Source organism: Ctenopharyngodon idella, chromosome 24, assembly GCF_019924925.1.
Source record: "Ctenopharyngodon idella isolate HZGC_01 chromosome 24, HZGC01, whole genome shotgun sequence".
NCBI lineage: Eukaryota > Metazoa > Chordata > Actinopteri > Cypriniformes > Xenocyprididae > Ctenopharyngodon > Ctenopharyngodon idella.
Genome location: NC_067243.1, coordinates 4791575 through 4809350, shown reverse-complemented (window position 1 = coordinate 4809350; position 17776 = coordinate 4791575). Strand labels below are relative to the sequence as shown.

The window sequence follows — 17776 nt, the reverse complement described above, 5'->3', positions numbered from 1 at the left end:
ACGTAGTCACATTATAAAGTCAGAATTGCGAGTTATAAAGTCAGAATTGCGAGTTATAAAGTCAGAATTGCGTGATATAAAGTCAAAATTGCGAGATGAAGTCAGAATTGTGAGATATAAAGTCAAAATTGCAAGATATAAATTCAATTGCGAGATATAAAGTCAAAATTGCGAGATATAAAGTCAGAATAGCGAGATATAAAGTCAGAATAGCGAGATATAAAGTCAGAATTGCGAGATATCAATTCAATTGTGAAATATAAAGTCAGAATAGCGAGAAATTCAATTGCGAGTTATAAAGTCTGAATTGTGAGTTATAAAATCAGAATAGCGAGATATAAACTCTCAATTCTGAGAAAAAAATCAATAGCGTGGTAAAAACTTGCAATTGTGAGGGAAAAAAAGTTGCTTTTTTTTATTTAGTGGTGGAAACAAGCTTCCATACTAATAATATTGTGATGTATTGCAGTGTATTCAATCATAACATGAAGTGTACTGTATTGTGATGGTGAGCACTGGGTTATTGTGCCTTTAATTTAAACATTTAGTGCCATTTGATTGGATTTGAAGAGCTCTGTGTTGTTGTTTGCAGGTCCATATTGGTTTTACTGACAAGTCTTTTCCATCTGTTTCACCAACATTGTCCGCATCAGTGGGATTCACATGACCTTTTAATAGGCCTCAGGTATAGATGTGTGTGTGTAAACAGTATTTACAGTACCATACCAGAGGACAGGTGTTTGAATGCAACACCCTCAGTCTAATCCTCCAGTAATCCCGTCTGAAGCCATGTGTTCAGTTTCTTACTGCCGACACGGTAAAGTACAGCCAATGGACGGCATCCAACTAGAGGGAAGGAATGGGAAGGAGCTGAAGTAGTGCTAGCAGTTGCTGGTCGTCCAATGAAATTGACTGCAATGAAACGTTTTTCATGTCCGGATCGGCTCTAACTGGGAACTGGAATTAGAGTGCGTGACTCCGCTGTTCCCTCGCAAGCACTGTGGTCTTGTGAATTTTTAGTAACAAGACTGTAAATTCAGAGCACTCGCTGGGGAAGGGAGGTAGGCTGCGAACGCTGTACAAGACGGCCAGTGTTTTCTCCAACACCATTTTTGAATTGATTCAGCAAGTTGTTGTTGAGTTAATGGTTTGAGGATCTTGTTAGCGGTGCTGAATCTGATGCCACTGAAAATAGAAATGCATTAGAAGTGAGTAAAGCTCGTTTCATTGCTTGCATGACTCTGTTGTATCCAAGTCGTGGTTTGTTCAAACATTTTTCATTTACATTCATGCATTTGGCTGATACTTTTCTTCAAAGTCACTTGCATTGCATTCATTTTATCAGTTTAGGCATTCCCTGGGAATCAAATCCATGACCTCGGCATTGCAAACGCCAGCTGCTTTATCAATTACAGGCCTCAGTTCAGCCTGGAGCTGGTTGGTGAACAAGCTGTGAGTCACGATAGCAACAAATGTTTGAGCTTCTTTAGTCGTCCCTTATTAACATCTACACACGTCTTGCTCTTGTCCTCTTCATTTCAGCTCTCTGATTCTTCTTTCACTTTCTACAATTTTGCTTATTTGCAAAATTTGCATTTTCCTAAATTTTGCTGTGTTGCTGAATATGCATTGAACACATGACATCGAAACCGACCGGTTTACACTTTGAATACACTTTCTTTGTCTTATTTTGCATGATTTATATTATTTAAAGAATGGATGCATATTATCCAAACAGCAACCCTTGTGCATGCTCATGGACATTTTTGTCTTTTTCAGTTTTTTTTTTTTTTAAATAATTTTGTCTGTGTTAATGCCAACTGCACAAATTTTGGCACAAGTGTGTATTTTTATTGGAATTTTACCATTTCACCCCCATTTCCTTTAATAAATCTATTTTACACCAGTAACACAAAATAATTCAACTCAGGACCTTAAGGACAAAAATGTCCCCATTGAAACCCATTAAAACTGCAATTTTTAATCCCAGGGTCATTCAACTATGAAATGATGCACTCTTTGCTAATAGGCCTTCATTCTGTTGGCAAGGCTTCAAAATTAATTTTTTTTATTACTTTTTACAAGATGGTGCCATTTTCTCAGGTTTGGCCTATAAAGGAAATACTCGCTTTATTCCTGTTTTCTGCTTCTGTATATTATAGATCCAACTGGATAAAATATGCAGCTATAATTGTGAGTGTGTTGGTATGGATGTCAAATTCTGTGTGTGTGTCTAATATTTGAGAGAAAAAAACTGAACTGTAAATCACAAATCCAACCATCGTGTGTACCAGTGGTGTTTTGCTAGCATCTAATGGGGAAAATTTGGTACTGTGCCCAAACAAAATCTTACTGAAAGCTCATTTTTTGAGATATCAACCTCAAATTTGGAACACAACTTATTTAGATTTACGCCTTGGATTTTCTAGCATTTTTAGAGCTCAACATGTTTCATGAAATATATTATATAAAATAATGTTCAGAAATAATTTTCATAAACTTAAACCTCTATAACTTTTTCTTATTTCACTTTTTAAACTTTTTTTTTTTTTTTTTTTTTACGTAAACAATAATGTGCCAAGTGTCTTCTTTAAAATGAGACCAACTTAAGTCTGTGCTCTCATGCTTTACATTTTTATGACATGGAGTTTTTTGTCCTCTGGACTTGTGTAACGTTTTTTTTTTTTAATTGGGTTAACAAGGGTTAAATGATTTTGGAAGGAATAAGCTATGCATTTCATGTTCCCTGCTAAGATTCAACTACGCAAAAGCAAATTGTTTTTACTTTAAAACAAAAATTTTTACTCAGATATTGCTAGTGAATTTCACAAATAATTACAAAGAAACGGCAACTAACACATTTAATTAAATATGAAATTTTGAAGTAAATAGTACTTTCTTTAAAAATGTACTCCAGTTGTTTTGTTTTAACTTTTTTTTTTTTTTTTAAGTGTACACATGTTTTCATTGAAACGAAAAGCCAAAGTTGGATTTAGCGTATTGATGTTGATTTGCATTGACGTTTTTCATAAGAATCTGAAGTGCCATTGATGTCATTGACACTCTTGTTTTTTAATTAGTCTGATCATTGCATGATTGGTCTATAACAAATTGTTTGGTCAGAATGTCAGCCGCACCCTTGCTCCCAGATGAACCCATTGATTCTCAAACGAACCCAAGAGCACGACGATGCATGTCAACAGAGATAGGGACTGATTACTATGGTGTAGTTTAAGGTCCGTTTTAAATGAAATTGGCACATTTATCTCAACGCTTTAGCTTTTAATTCTTTGTCACCCGCCAAAAAGCTTTAATTCAATTCAACAAAAGCCCATAATTAGATTATCAAATTGGCTCATGTGTGGAGTTTGTGAAATCGAATGGCCTCGGAGTCGAGGTGGGGACGGAGCAGCTGCGGCAGCTTATTATGAACCCGTACTCTTAAGCATCGTTGGCCATGAGTAATAATCACAGAGCGCGCTAATGCTTCTTGGCATTAAGGTTAAATAAGCCCAGGCTCCCACACAACACTCTCTGTACTGTGTTCACATGCTTCACCCTTGCCAGTTTGATAATTGCTGTAATTGAACTTAGAGGTTTGACATTGATCGTAATGTCAGCTTACGCTTTCATAGCTGTCTGTTTACAGTCACTGTAATTGTGTTACTTGTCCTTGTTTTGTTCCTTTTACCTTATTACAAACTAATGTTAATGAATAATTATTGATGAAACACTGATTTGCATTGTTTCATAGGCCTACGAACTTCCTCATTCTGCTCTTTTATAAATTAATTTAATTAAACATAGATAATGCAAATCAGCGGTATTATTTTTGTTGTGTGTGTGCGTGTATAATAACTAGTAACAAATTACATTAACAATCAATGAAGAATTTTATATATTTATTACAAATTACTGTTGTTATTATTATTATTTTGAATATACATTTAATTTTGTTTCATTTATAAATTTTAATATTTTATTTTTAACATATTTCTGAATCTCCCCACAGATGGAGTCTCCGGTGTCCACGCCGGCACCACCACCGCTCCACCTCCTCGCACCTGTTGGCAACAGCGACATCTCCTCCTCGTGTGAGCAGATCATGGTCCGCACGCGCTCCGTGGCCGTCAACACCTCTGACGTGGCTCTGGCGACCGAGCCCGAATGTCTGGGTCCTTGTGAACCTGGAACCAGCGTCAACCTGGAGGGCATCGTCTGGCAGGAAACGGAGGACGGTAAGGGCCGGAGCCAGATTGATGTTGCATGCTGTCAGTTAAACATTTAATCGCTGTTATATTTAAAGTGCAAGTCTGTAAAAATGAAGACTAGGGCTGTTCTTGTTTGTAGGGCTGCACAATTTGGCAAAAAACCTCAAAGCTTCTCTCTTGTTGACAACAGCTGGTTTATTAGCACTTTTCATTACAAATTCAGAAAGATGCATGTTGTGTTCCCAAATGCACATTATAAGTGACCTAAACTCAAACTGATGCAAAGACATTCATGACATTCATCGCACTAGAGTTGTTATTATTAAAGTGGACTTATAGTGCCCCTTTTTACAAGATGTAATATAAGTCTCTGGTGTCCCAGAATGTCTGTGAAGTTTCAGCTCAAAATACCCCACAGATCATTTATTATAGCTTGTCAAATTTGCCCCTATTCGGGTGTGAGCAAAAACGCGCCATTTTTGTGTGTGTCCCTTTAAATGCAAATGAGCTGTTGCTCCCGGCCCCCTTTCCAGAAGAGGGCGGAGCTTTAACAGCTCGCGCTTCGGTCGCTCAACAACAACAAAGCTGGAGAATCTCACGCAGCCAAAATGACGAAAGTTTTCAGCCTTACATTGTTCAAACCGGAGTCGACACTGATGGAGAGACTCAGGAAGAAGTTATAAATATCTCTCTTTGCATTGAACTTTGAGCGTCGTAACTTTGCAGATGTTGTTTATGCTCAAACAGTGACATAACACACTAACTGAAGTTAAAAAAGTGAACTCATAATCAAGGACTCGTTTAACTAAGATTAAAACAAACCATAAAAATGACTAATACTTGAAATAAAATAAAATATTTAACAACTTAAATTTATTTTCTTTTAACGAGTTGCCAAGGCAGCATTTCTCATTTTTGTTTAGTTTAAGTTGAAGTACTAAAATAACCGAAACTAAAACAATATAGACATATTTAAAAAGCAAAACAAAATTACTAAAACTTATAACCACTATAACCAAAATTAAAATGAAAACAGAAAATATAAAATATAATTTAAAATGTTAACAAAAACTATAATCGGACATTAGTGATGTTAAATTAGCACTGAGTCATATTGCGTTCGGTTTTATTTAGATTACTTGTGCAGCGTTAATGAAGAGGTTTAAACTGATGAATCTGTTTGATCACAAAGCTAATTTACTTGCATTTTTCCTGCTATCTCAATCAAATTAGTAGATGCTGTAAACGATTTTACCGTTTTGATACACTCAATAACACTTACGATTGGCTAGTTTTCTGTTTGGCTGACACTCAGATTCTGTGATTTCTCACAATGCTTATTTCAGTGATATCTGTCGGCTAGCACAGATATTTAATACATGGTTTCCCACCCCCCCCAAAAAAAAGCTTGAAGCATATTGCTTGTATATATGTATATATGTGTGTGTGTGTGTGTGTGTGTGTGTATGTGTGTGTGTATATATATATATATATACACACGCACAGACGCAATATGCTTCAAGCTTTTTTATATATATATATATATATATATAAAACCAAGCCCATTTTGTGCTTGTTACCAATCTAGAGAAGTGCACACTAGAGAGAACACGCTTATATTTGCTTTGTTTTGCTCCCTGGACTCGGTAATTCCAGCTTGGCTCGAGCTGGTGCAGGTGACTGACAGAAACACTGCTGTTTGCCTCATTACGCAATGCTTTTTCTCCCATAAAAACTGATGTTTTTCATCTAGGACCTGTGCCAAACAGTTTAGATTTAAGCGTCAGGACTGACTTGCTGTAGACATTAGCCGTCTGCTTGTGTTTGTGCTGTAAACAAACAAAATCCAGACATTTGCAGTTTGATAAAAAGCTGAACCTCTCTCTGTTTTTCCTTCCTCAGTCCTCTGAAGTTTGTAAGCATGTTATTTGCTGTGGAAGTTGCTGTCAAACTCTTTCCCCCGGGCAAGGTTTTTTTTGTTTGTTTTTGTTTTTTTATTTATTATAGACTAGCGGGCATTTATAGGCAAATTATCCTGACAATTCAGGTTCTGTTTTAGCAGCGTCAATAACGCAAGCAAGTCACGCTGTGCTATTTGGCTGATGTCTGTTATTTGAACACCCGGACACATTTCCCCTTTGCTTGGATCATGCAGAATTGCTGTGACTGAAAATATAAGGCAAGGTCAAAAGGTGTCGCGCAACTCATACTTTCACCTTCGCCCACTCGTTCCATTAGCTCCATTAGCACCGGTGTGCTGCAGCTCATCTCTCTCCGCTAACACACAGAAATTGTGCTAGTTCACACCACATCAAATGCTTCCTGTCTTCCCCGGTCTCTCCATCCATCTCGCTTTACCTCCAGTCCTGATGATTCAGTGCCTCTCTGAGAGATCTCATGGCACAAGCGGCCTCCATTTGACAAATGCAGAAAATAAGCCAGGGGAAAGTCTGAATGCGCCTCCAGAGAGGGTCACGGGAATGAGCAATAACAGCCAAACCAGCATGCCTTGCAGTTGGAGGCTGCGGAGTTGTTAGAGACGTCTCTGTTTAGATGCCCGGAGGCTTCTTGAGCTCTGTGGAGAGTTGTATAATGGATGGGCTTCTGGGTTATTGGTCCATCTGATCTACTGTGGCTTAAATAAAACTAGCGTGGTGTTTATGAAGTTCATACGAGGCAAGATTATTGTAGTTTTGGTTTTTTTTCCTTTTGATTTGGTGTAGTTTTCATGGAAATACTTTACAATAAGGTCTCATTTGGCAACATGAATTAACAATATTTTTATATTTTTTAGTTATTCATTGTTCATGTATTATTCACAGTACTTTAACTTATTGTTTTAGTAAATGTTGAAATTAACTGAGATTAATAACTGAGATTAAGTATTGGTCATTGTTAGTTCATGTTAACTATTTGCATTTTCTTGTTCAGTGCAGTTGAGTTTAATTTTTAGAATATGCATCTAAATTGAAAAAAAAAAAAAAAAAAAAAAGTACTTTTTGGAGTCATGAAAATGTACTTGAAGCTTTTCCCAGTAATGTTAGTTTTTATTTTTATTTCAGATAACTATAGTTTGGGTCATTTAGTTCTAGTTAATGATAATATCTCATTCAGAAAGAATCAGTAATGACTTTTGTGGTGAATGTTTCACAATTAAGATTGACAGCTCCTGTAGTTGTAGGTGTTAGCAATCAGAATAAATCACACCAGTTTATAGAAATTTACTTGCACAGCTGGCTAGTTTTTCTGCATCACTGGTGCATGAATTATTCCTGCATATGTATGTGATTCTCGTCCAAAATGTTGCGTCCTGTTTAACTAAAGTAATGTTCATTTGCACCTAAAGGCTTAACCTCCTCTTTGCTGTGTAATTTGACTACCAAATGCTGACCTTTGGGGCTGCAGTATTTACGAGAACCGTGTGGATCAAAGATCAGCCTCCTCCTGGGCTGTCAGCATGAGGAGATGGAAGTGCCCCTGACCTGGCAACCCAAACCCTTCTCTACCAGCCAGTGACAGCTCATCAAAACCTTAGCGAATAATGGGGGGTTCACAGAAAGGAGATGGTAGATTGGGAGAGAAAAGAAGAGGGAGAAAGAAGCTCAGAGAAAGTGACGTTTTGCAAGAGCAGCGTTGCAACATGCGTGTTTATGCCAGGACCCCACCTGCTGACTCTCTGAAATGTCAGCCTCAAATCTTCCAGAGCTTTATGGCTCCTGAAGTTCCTCTCCGGAAAAAACATCCCTGTGGCTTGGCTTTGGCGAAACTACCGGAGTCTTTGCCAGGCCAGAGTTGTTCCGATGCCTGAGTCCGGGTGGCAAACCTCTACTCACGCATACCAAGTCCTCGTTGTCCTTTGTGGCAATATCTTCAAGCAAGTTCTCTCTTTTTATTGGGTGGCAGCCAGTCCTGTGTTCAACGTCTCAAAAGCATGACGCTCTGGTGTTCAAATGAGCCTTAACCACAAAATGTTGTCTTTTCCAGAAATAAAAGGAGAATATAAAGCAGGTCTTTAAAGGAAAATGGCGAAGGAGATAAGACAAACGTTGTTCTGGAGAACCGCCAGACCTTTCCAAACAATTAGAGGTTGTTTACTTTGCTGTGAGGAGGTCCTTGGAGCTGTCTGAAAGCTGTTTCTTTTGATGGCACATTTCCACCTCGCCATCCGGCATGTCTGTCATAAACACGGTGGAGTTGTCCAAATCCAGAGCAGAAGTCTAGTGTCGTGGCTATTGTCCCCTTTTTCCGAAAGAATGTAATGAAGACAGACACTTGACATGTGGATGTCGGCTCAGGCAAGCCGGTCTGGAAAACGCACAAAGAGCCCTGTTGGGTTGTCATGTTTGCCCTGGAGAGTGTGGTATTCATTCCTTTTCTTAGTATCTCTTGTCTCTTTCTTTTCTCTGTCAGTCAGACAGACCTCACCGCGCCAAGCGCATACAGAATGCCAGATCTAGCCTGTCTTTTTCTTTCTCAGCTTGTGGTCAAGCCTCAACTCGGTCTCGCTCTGCTTTTGGTTTTGTTCCACACTTCCCTTTTAGTCTCTTCCTTTTTTCCTCAGATCTTCCATCTAAGTCTTTCTCCTCCTCGTCTAACAGCTCTTGCATTTCGCAGCGGGGATCCGGCTAGCTTTCTCGGTTCCTGTCAGCGCTCGGCAGGCTGTCAATATTCGACAACAATGACCAGATGCAGCCAGTTCTCGCTCTCGTTTCTCTTCTGGCTTTTGCAAGCTGAAAATCCAAAACCGATGAAGACACACTAGCAAGAACAACCTCAAGGGTGTTGACGTTACATCCTCAGAGCTCTCTTCAGTAATACGAAAGCGTACGGGCAGATATCGCCTGGGAACACGGAGTCATTGTTTATTTTCCAGGTTTGAATGGCAAGGTGTGTTTGTGTACCTTTCACTCTCTCAGGATACCATCCTCACACTTTACTCAAGGGGTTATAAATGGTACTTGGCAACCATTCGTCATCCTCCGGGAAGTAGTACTGAGGATGGATGTCTGGGGGGAAGGGAGCTTTCTCACCCCTCTGCTGAGCACAAGTTACTCAGCTGTGCAAAATCACTAGTCTGGATATTACAAAAGAAGGGCCCTCCACATCCCCTCCTTCCTCCTCCCTTCCCCTCTCTCAAGAGACCTGCTCACCTCGGTCATGTGACCCGGATAATCAGTCGAGGCAGCCACCCGAGCGAGCATGTCAAAGGAGCACAACCTCATAAAAAAAATCAGGTCTTTGACAACCAATTCTGTTCTGTTCTTTTGAGGATGACTGATTGTTCCTGCACTATAGTCTCGTGCAAAAACAGATGTCAAACAGGATATTCATTTTTGTCTTTTAAGAGTATACTCCTTCATGGTGTATTTATTTTTATGTATGTTTTTATTTATTATGGTTTTGAGTTGAGTCATTAAATTCAATTGAATTTATCTTTTTCTTCCTTTTAAAAATTCATCAGAGACAATATCTTCTGAGACACCCTTGAATACGGACTCCCCAAGCTTGAGCTCTCTTGAGTGACTTGTTGGTCTGCCTTTGTCTCACCCATCACATAGATGGCCTTTTCTACTCTGTTTCTCCCCATTTGACCTTCAGCCAGTGAAAAGAGGGGCTACGGAAATTGACGAGTTTAAAGAGAATGGGAAAGGAGGTGCAGGGTCAATGCCAGGGGACCTGAATTCTTGCCCCCTCCCCAAGCCTAGCGGGACATAGGGACAGATTACGGGGGACCATGCTTGCCCATTAATGAAACTCTTTGCAAGAGAAATTAGACTGGTGACCCAGGCAGTGAGGGCCCCTTTGTTTTCCCCCTCTTCTTTTTTGGGCTTGTCAGCTCTTTGTTGCCAATAGGATACTCTTTGATGGGGCTATTGGGGAGGTTGAACTAAGGGGCCCACAGCAATGCTGATGACCCCTTTATTGCTTGGAGGCGAGGGCACAGGGTGGAAATGGGATATAAGATGACAAGTGCACTGCTCTTTGGATGGAGGGGTGATGGGATCACACTTCCATTCTTCCAGTCACCACCAAGGTTCACTTATAGACTAACCCAAAGAGAGAAGCCTTAGCCTCAGTCTCTGAATTCAACATGTTTGTTTTTTCTCTTAAAGGAATCAGCTGCTTTTTCCATCCATTTGATCATGGGATTCTTCAGATGTGGCATAAAGGGTGTTTTTCTGCACATCAACATCCAGTCTTTCTCTTTTCTTTTTTTTTTTTTTTCAAAGCTATCAGTTCCCCTTGTCAGTTTCACATAATATAGCTTGTGGTTGTATGTAAAAGTGCTACCTGCCCTTCAAACAAATTTGAAAACAAACAAGAGCCCTCAGTCGACTACTGTCAATCATTCAGGGCTCTTTAGTGTCTGTTTCTTAAATTAGTGAGACGGCAAGCTCTTTTCTTAGCCCCGAGAATGAGCCTGCAGTCTTAGTTTGGACTTGTCTGGCACACCAATTTGCTTCTCTTGGCAGCTAGGCAGCATAGAGGTATGCAAAACAGCCATTGAGAGCCCCGCACAGCAAGTGGGAAAAACAGCCAAGGCGAGCACAATGAAGCAAGTACTTTCAGCTCGTTTGCCGTCACGTTTTCCGTGATCCGCAGACTTGTAATGATTCATCCTCTTTGCGAAATTTCACCGGGTTAAGAGGCGGACAGTGAGAGTTTGGGCAAGCTCTAGCAACAATAACATGCCGCTTTAACTTGTCGATGGCTGCAGTGAATCTGTCACGTCAGATCAGCTCAAAGAGTCTGATTTAGCGCAGCGTGCACTGGAGAGATTGCTGTTTAGAGCAGTGGTTTGTTGCAAACAAAGTGGCATCAAGATATATATTCTAGTTTGTCAATCCGTGCAGATAACCATTTGTAGAAGTGCAGATTGCATAAGATTTAACTGGCATAGAGAGTAGAGAAATGTGTAACGTTGAAAGAATTCACCAGATAAGTGGAACCAACTGCCTGAGGCTCCCTTCCCCAGAGAGAGGGAGAGAGTTACAGCTTGGTTAATGATTGGGCGGCATTCGAGAGTGAATAAACGGCTGCTTCATGAGCAGATGGAAACAAGGTTGGGTTTTACATCTCATTGTTTGTAGCCCTCCAACCCCCAGTTCTCAGCACCTCGCTTGCCTTAATCTTCACAATTAAGAGCGCTGTCTTAATCTGTCTGAGACCAAACCTGTGAGAACGCTAAGATGATTTACAGGTTATCTGTGACTAATTACAGATGAATGAAGACATGGGGTGTGGGGAGGTTTTTACTGTTATGGTCATAGTTCTGTGAAGTAAGAGATTGCTTTTAGAGATTTAAGACTAGATTGCAATTTTTTGTGTTTGTTTTAAGCCAGTGTGTTAAAGTGAGACATTTCTTGAACATTTTTGGTTTCCCAAAAAATAACCAAACTGGAACCAAACGCTAACATTTGGGGGGAATGTCCTGTGTTTGCAGGGAAGACCGTTTGTGTTTGGTAAACATTAGGAGGCTGATGGTCTGAGCAGGTCAGAGCTTTCATTTACAGAATTAAGCACCTATTGTGGAAATAGGAGCCATGCGGGAGAATTTGCAGCCACACCTGCAGTTATACAGCAGACATTGTGTGAGCGGGTGGCTGCACTCTCTCTCTTAGCTAATAAAAACTAAAGTAGTCTGCAGTAAAGGTCTCCGGTGCAAATGTCGCTTCAAAGCTGACGACTAGTGCTCAGGTTTCGTCAAGAGACTTGCTGACACGTAGAGGTCACTGGCAGGGAATACGAGTTACACACACACTCAGTGTTTTCCCTTTGGCTGTGTGGCACACCTGTGTCATGATACTCTTTATTATTTCTGGAAGTGAGTACACACCTGTTTCCCAGCCTGTACTGTACTGGATTGTTTGAGTGTGTTTTAAGGAGACTCTGAAACTAAAAGAATCAGACTGGGTTCCAATTACGGCTTCCTTTTTATAGGGTGCTGGAATTAAGCCCTTGCACTGCGTGCCATTAGAAATAGCATTATACGTTTCAGAGAATGACATTGAATTGGCAGGTTGGTTAACTTTGCTGTTCACCTTGCCCCGCCGGTGGTCCTGGGTCCAGTTTCAGTGGTAACGACTGCCATTCCAACAACAGCTGATGTCATGCTAATTGTTAGCAGATGTAGTGGTATTTTTTTCAGTCTCATACAAAAGGCCAATTATCGACATTTCCCATTTGGAGACATGATTCGAGTATTCTGCTCAATTTCCCCACTTGTGTCATTGAGATGGAATGAGCGCCGTTGCAGTGGCTGCTCGCAGTTGCCAGTTGTCAAGGAAACGCAGCGTGAAAGGCAGAACTAAACACATGGACGGTTTTTGTCTCCCTTTGCATTCGACTGCAGTGTGAAATTTTTATTGCCTGGCACCTCTTGATAAGCTGTTTTAGAAGCAGGCAATTGATGCCCCATTGCGAATAGCGCCTTGCAGCTTGAAATCAAACAGATATCTCTTGTGTACTTTGTCAGTCACAATGAGAGGTTGCCCTCAAAAGCACCGTAGATCAATTTGGTGTGGTGTTTGGGAAGGTCAGTTCCTTGATTGTTGTGTGTGTGTGTGTATGTGTGCGCGCAGTGGAATTGCTTTGTGGGTGGGGAGTCGCAGAGGTGCGAACTATATTCCACTTGATGTTTCCTGATACTACATACTTAAAAAATGATAGCTGCTGCCATCTGGTGTTAACAAATGAGGTTCAGTAAGTGTAGGCTAATTTCCTGTCACTCTTTTGGCACTCTGTGTCTCTCAATGTCTGGATTTTGTTGCGCTAAATGTCAAGCAGATGGCACACAACCGGAAGAAAGCTGAAAATGACATTGACAGATCTGGGCACCCTGGACTCGGAAGAATCTTTTTATATACCTCCGCTGATTCCAGTCCAAAACAAACACAAAACGTATAAAGAGTCCCTGCATGCTACAGCAATGTCAGACAGAGGACTCGGGCTGACCACTGTTCCCCACCCCCCTCTTTTTTTAACTTCTCTCTATTCTTTACTTCCCCCTGCATATTAATAGGTTTTTGTGCACCCTGCTGTTCCTGTTGTCTTTATACAGGAGGTGTTCTAAATTTGGACATCTGTGCTAGGGAATGTAAAATCTGCAGTATACTTCTGCCAAAGAGCAGTCATTTATCTTTTTGCTAATTGTTCTAATCGTGCACATGGGCACAATATTTGTTGCAGTAAAGTCACTGCATCTAAACCCAGATCCCCAATTAGATATCTGACTTGAGGTGATTTCAGCTGTAGTTTTGTCTTGTCCAGCATCTTATTGGTGATCTAGTAAACAGATGATCAATCACAGTTCACTAAATGGTGCATTCATACATCTCAAGTGAAAGAAGTCAACTTTGTTATATGTGGTTCAGTAGTTGAGGTCTTATTTCCTGTTTGTGTTTTCTTCAGGTATGCTGGTTGTAAATGTCACCTGGAGGAACAAGACGTATGTGGGCACCCTTTTAGACTGCACTCGACATGACTGGGCACCCCCACGGTAAGACAACTGTTTTGTAGGGTAAATTCAACCTAATTTACGGATACGTATGTTCAGTTTGCTATGAAACCAAAACCTATTAGAATTTAACAGTTTTGCCAAATAAATGCAGTGTAGAGCTTTTTTTTTTTATTTTTGGAATCAGTATGTGTTTGAACTTCTGGCCACTACATACTCCTGCTAGACCCTCTCATCATCATCTCATCATACTCATGCTAGACCCCCCCTCCCTTACAGACTAGCATTTCAGTTACCATTCTACTGGGTCTTAATGCCATGAACTTCTTGCATGGCCCATAGCTTGAGGCAATAATAATGTGCTAAGGTCTGAAGGAGGCTCCTTTTTGACCTTGCACATGCCTTTTTTAGTACAGACACTCCAACATTTTAGATGTTTTTTTTTTTTTTTTCATGCTTTAACCTGCCCAAGGTCAGATACCAGCGCTGCATGGTACAAATAATTTGCTGTACATAATACTGTGTCCATTTAAGAGACTTAGCCTCAGGAGGTTGCTTCTGATTTCTAATCGTAATGTTCCAGAAAAGGCTGTATTTCCATGGTGCACTTTATCTGTGGGCTGCAGCAGGCTGCAGGCAAACATTACTAACACAGCATTAGCCCCTGGGGAGAGCACCGGTGAAAATGATGCAGTGCATTCATATGCGTTTCTTTCATATGTTTGTATTCCAGTCAGAGCTGCTTTGAGTCACATGTAGTCTTTGGAACAGGTTAAAGCAATTAATGATGAATGCAAAAGTCATTCCTGTATTTTTTAGTTTTTGCTATCCCAATTGCAGAAGCCACCACTGACAGACCTGACTCTTAGGATGGACAACTACTCTGAAGTGACAGCAATGATTTGGGTGTTAACTTGTGGTCCAGTTACAACTTGCAAAAAACCATGCCTTGAGACGCTGAAAAAACAGCAACATGTCATAACCAACAATTAAAAATATAAGATATCTAGTTCCTTCTAACCCCCCAGCACAACTCCTGACAGACAGTTTTTAAATATCTCTAACATTACATATCAACCTGTGATATATATCATCTTGTCATTCTGCTGGTCTTAAAAATCTCAGTTCTATTCTGAGGACTGGGGGCCCTGAGGTAGCTTTCTTAACTGCTTTGTTTTACTACGGTTTAATGCATGTGCTTTGATCGAACTCTCTGGTTGCTCTTGCCTCTGAGCCTGTGCCTTATCTGTTGGAGGATGTTATCACACTGCATCTAATCAGCAGCCAGGTCACCCTGGCTTAATCCTGCAGCAGTGTGGCACTGCGTGCCATTCATCAGAACAAGCATTGCTGTCGAGATCAGGGATAACGAGAGGATAAAAACGCACAGCACGTTGCTGGCTCTCCAGGGCCCACTGGAGAAGCACTTATAGCATCCAAATGTAGAGGCTGATTTAGAAGAGAGGCCATCTCTCATCTGAGAGAATCTCTGCAGCACTGTTAGCACCCTTTGTGGTTTGCAGATAATTGTAAGAGTTTTAGGTAGAAAATGGATGCCACTTGTTTATTTGATTGATGATTCTGAATTTATTGTCTGTGGAAGAGTCTTTTTTTCATATTCAATTGAAATTAATTTTTCCCTTTTGCTTCCTCAGGTTCTGTGAGTCACCCACAAGTGACCTGGAGATGAGGAATGGCCGTGGACGGGGTAAAAGAATGAGGCCCAATAGCAATACGCCAGTCAATGAAAATAGTAATTCTTCTGATAACAAAGGCAGCAACAACAGCAAGACTCGAGCAGCATCAAACAGCAAAGGGCGGCGGGGCAGTCAGAATTCCTCTGAGCGGCGCACCCCACCAAACAGCAACCCTGAGGATATAAAGGCTAGTCCATCATCTGCTAACAAACGTAAGAACAAACCTGCCTCGGACATGGAGCCCAATTCTAGTTCAGAGGACACTAAGGGTAGCAAACGAATGCGCACCAATTCAAATAGTGGAATACCTCATACTATTCTTCCCCTGTCCAACATCAAAGCTGAATCCTTGCCCCCTTCTTTGGACCGCAACTGCCCCTCACCGGTTCTCATTGATTGCCCTCATCCCAACTGCAACAAGAAGTACAAGCACATTAATGGTCTTAAATATCACCAGGCTCGTGCTCACAATGATGATGATATCAAGCTGGACATAGATGGTGATAGTGAGTATGGTGAGGACTCTACTTTGCACCCTGAGTCAGGCAGTTGCAATGGTGCATCCATTTCCCAGAAGGGCTGTGCATCTCCTGCGCGGTCGAACACACCCAAAGGCAGAGGATTTGATGCCCAGAGCCCATCACCGTCATCAGGAAAGTTCATCTCCAAGCAGCCTGGAAAGAAGAAACCAGAGACTGAGCATGACACTGGTGTGCCTATGGATGGCTGTGAGGATGGCCCATGTCTTACAGATGAGACGAGCAATGATGGCATTGATGATAAAAGAGGCTTGGACAAAGCTAAGAAGTCTGGCAGTAGTACCAAGGCAGACAAGCTTGCTCAGAAGGCAATGAAGTCAGCAAGGCCCCTGGTTCCTTCCTTACCTCCACAGCAGTTGTACACCTTACCAACTTCTGGCTTCCCTGCCCCCAATTCTGGCTCCTCCTCCAGTATGGGCTCTGTGGTCCAGTCCATTAGCAAGAGCCCCCAACTAAAATCCATTCAACCCAAACCTGCAGTAATGGGAGATCCCTCAATGAACCCAGTCTTGAGCAGTTCTAAAGACAAGAAAAAGAAAGATAAGAAAAAGAAGGAGGGTAGTAAGGAAGGAGACAGTCCAAAAGCCCCTTCCAAAGGAGGGAAACCTGAAGAAGGTAAGAGCCCATATTCCGAAAGCTCAGACCAAGGCAGCAAGAGTGAGGGGCTATTGAATGGATCTACGGATCCGCATCAAAGTCGGCTAGCCAGCATGAAAGCAGAGGCGGACAAAATCTACAGCTTTTCTGACAATTCTCCCAGTCCTTCTATTGGTGTGGCTAGTCGGATAGAAAGTGGGGGGATGGCACAGCCTCTTACTCCAATTCACGTGGTTACCCAAAATGGGGCAGATAACTCTTCTGTGAAGACCAACAGCCCGGCATACTCTGATATCTCTGATGCAGGGGAGGATGGAGAGGGCAAAGTGGATGGTATGAAGGTCAAGTCTGAGGATCAGGCAGTTCGGGAAAGTGCCAAGAAATCTCTGTTCCCATCCCAACCACCAAACAAAGACTCCTCTTATTACCCAGGTTACGAAACATACTACTCGCCCAATTATGGCAACCCAAACCCCAGTCCAGGAGTCTCTAACACTGCCACATCATTGCAAGACGGTGCAGTGAAGGTGAAAAAAGAGGAGGACCCAGAACCAGGGAATGAAAAGGGCAAATCAGAGCCGCCTGAAGAACGAAAGCCAGACATAGGTGCATCCTCTCAGCAGCAACAGCAGCCTTCGGTCATTCAGCAGCGTTCTAGCATGTTCATGCAGCCCCTCTACTACAATCAGTATGCTTATGTACCTCCCTTTGGCTATTCACCAGATCAAGCCTACCATAACCACCTGATGAACACAAGCCCAGCTTACAGGCAGCAGTGTGAGGACCGACAACGACAAGCAGCTGAGCAGCATCGTGCTGCAGAGAAGAAATCAGAGGCTGCTCAGAAGGACAGGGAAGCCTCCATTAAGTCAGAAGAATGGAAGCAGAAAGCTTCAGTTCCTCCAACGTTGTCTAAGGCTCCAAGCCTCTCAGACTTGGGCAAGCCATCCCCACAGGGCAAGCCCAAAGATCCCTCAGAGCCTGGCAAGTCAGTCATTATCCCCAAAGGGGAAGATGGCAAGGGACAGACCCAGCAAAGTGAGGGTTTGAAAATGAAGCTAAGTGAAGCTGGCCATCATACAAAGGATGAACAGAAACCAGGCCTCGAGCCTGGGAGATCGGCTATGGAGCAGGCAATGTACATGTATAGACAGGTATGGAACTTAAGATGCCTTGAGCATGGCTTAAACATTATTTTGGTATCTTTCTACGATACATTTTTTCACGGTTTTAACCTTTGTGGCTTTCTAGAGAAATGTAAAGCTCTTGAGTGTG

The 17776-nt window shown here is 41.6% G+C and overlaps 1 protein-coding gene across 6 annotated transcripts in view; it reads left to right on the top strand.

Moving 5' to 3' along the window:
* Nucleotides 1-17776, top strand: part of znf609a (zinc finger protein 609a) — an 87671-nt gene that overhangs the window by 64796 nt on the left and 5099 nt on the right. For all 6 annotated transcript variants that reach the window (XM_051883850.1, XM_051883855.1, XM_051883854.1 and 3 more), the window contains 3 exons: nucleotides 4013-4238; nucleotides 13623-13710; nucleotides 15324-17655. In XM_051883850.1, the coding sequence (XP_051739810.1) occupies nucleotides 4013-4238; nucleotides 13623-13710; nucleotides 15324-17655 (2646 nt within the window). The remainder of the gene's footprint in view (nucleotides 1-4012; nucleotides 4239-13622; nucleotides 13711-15323; nucleotides 17656-17776) is intronic.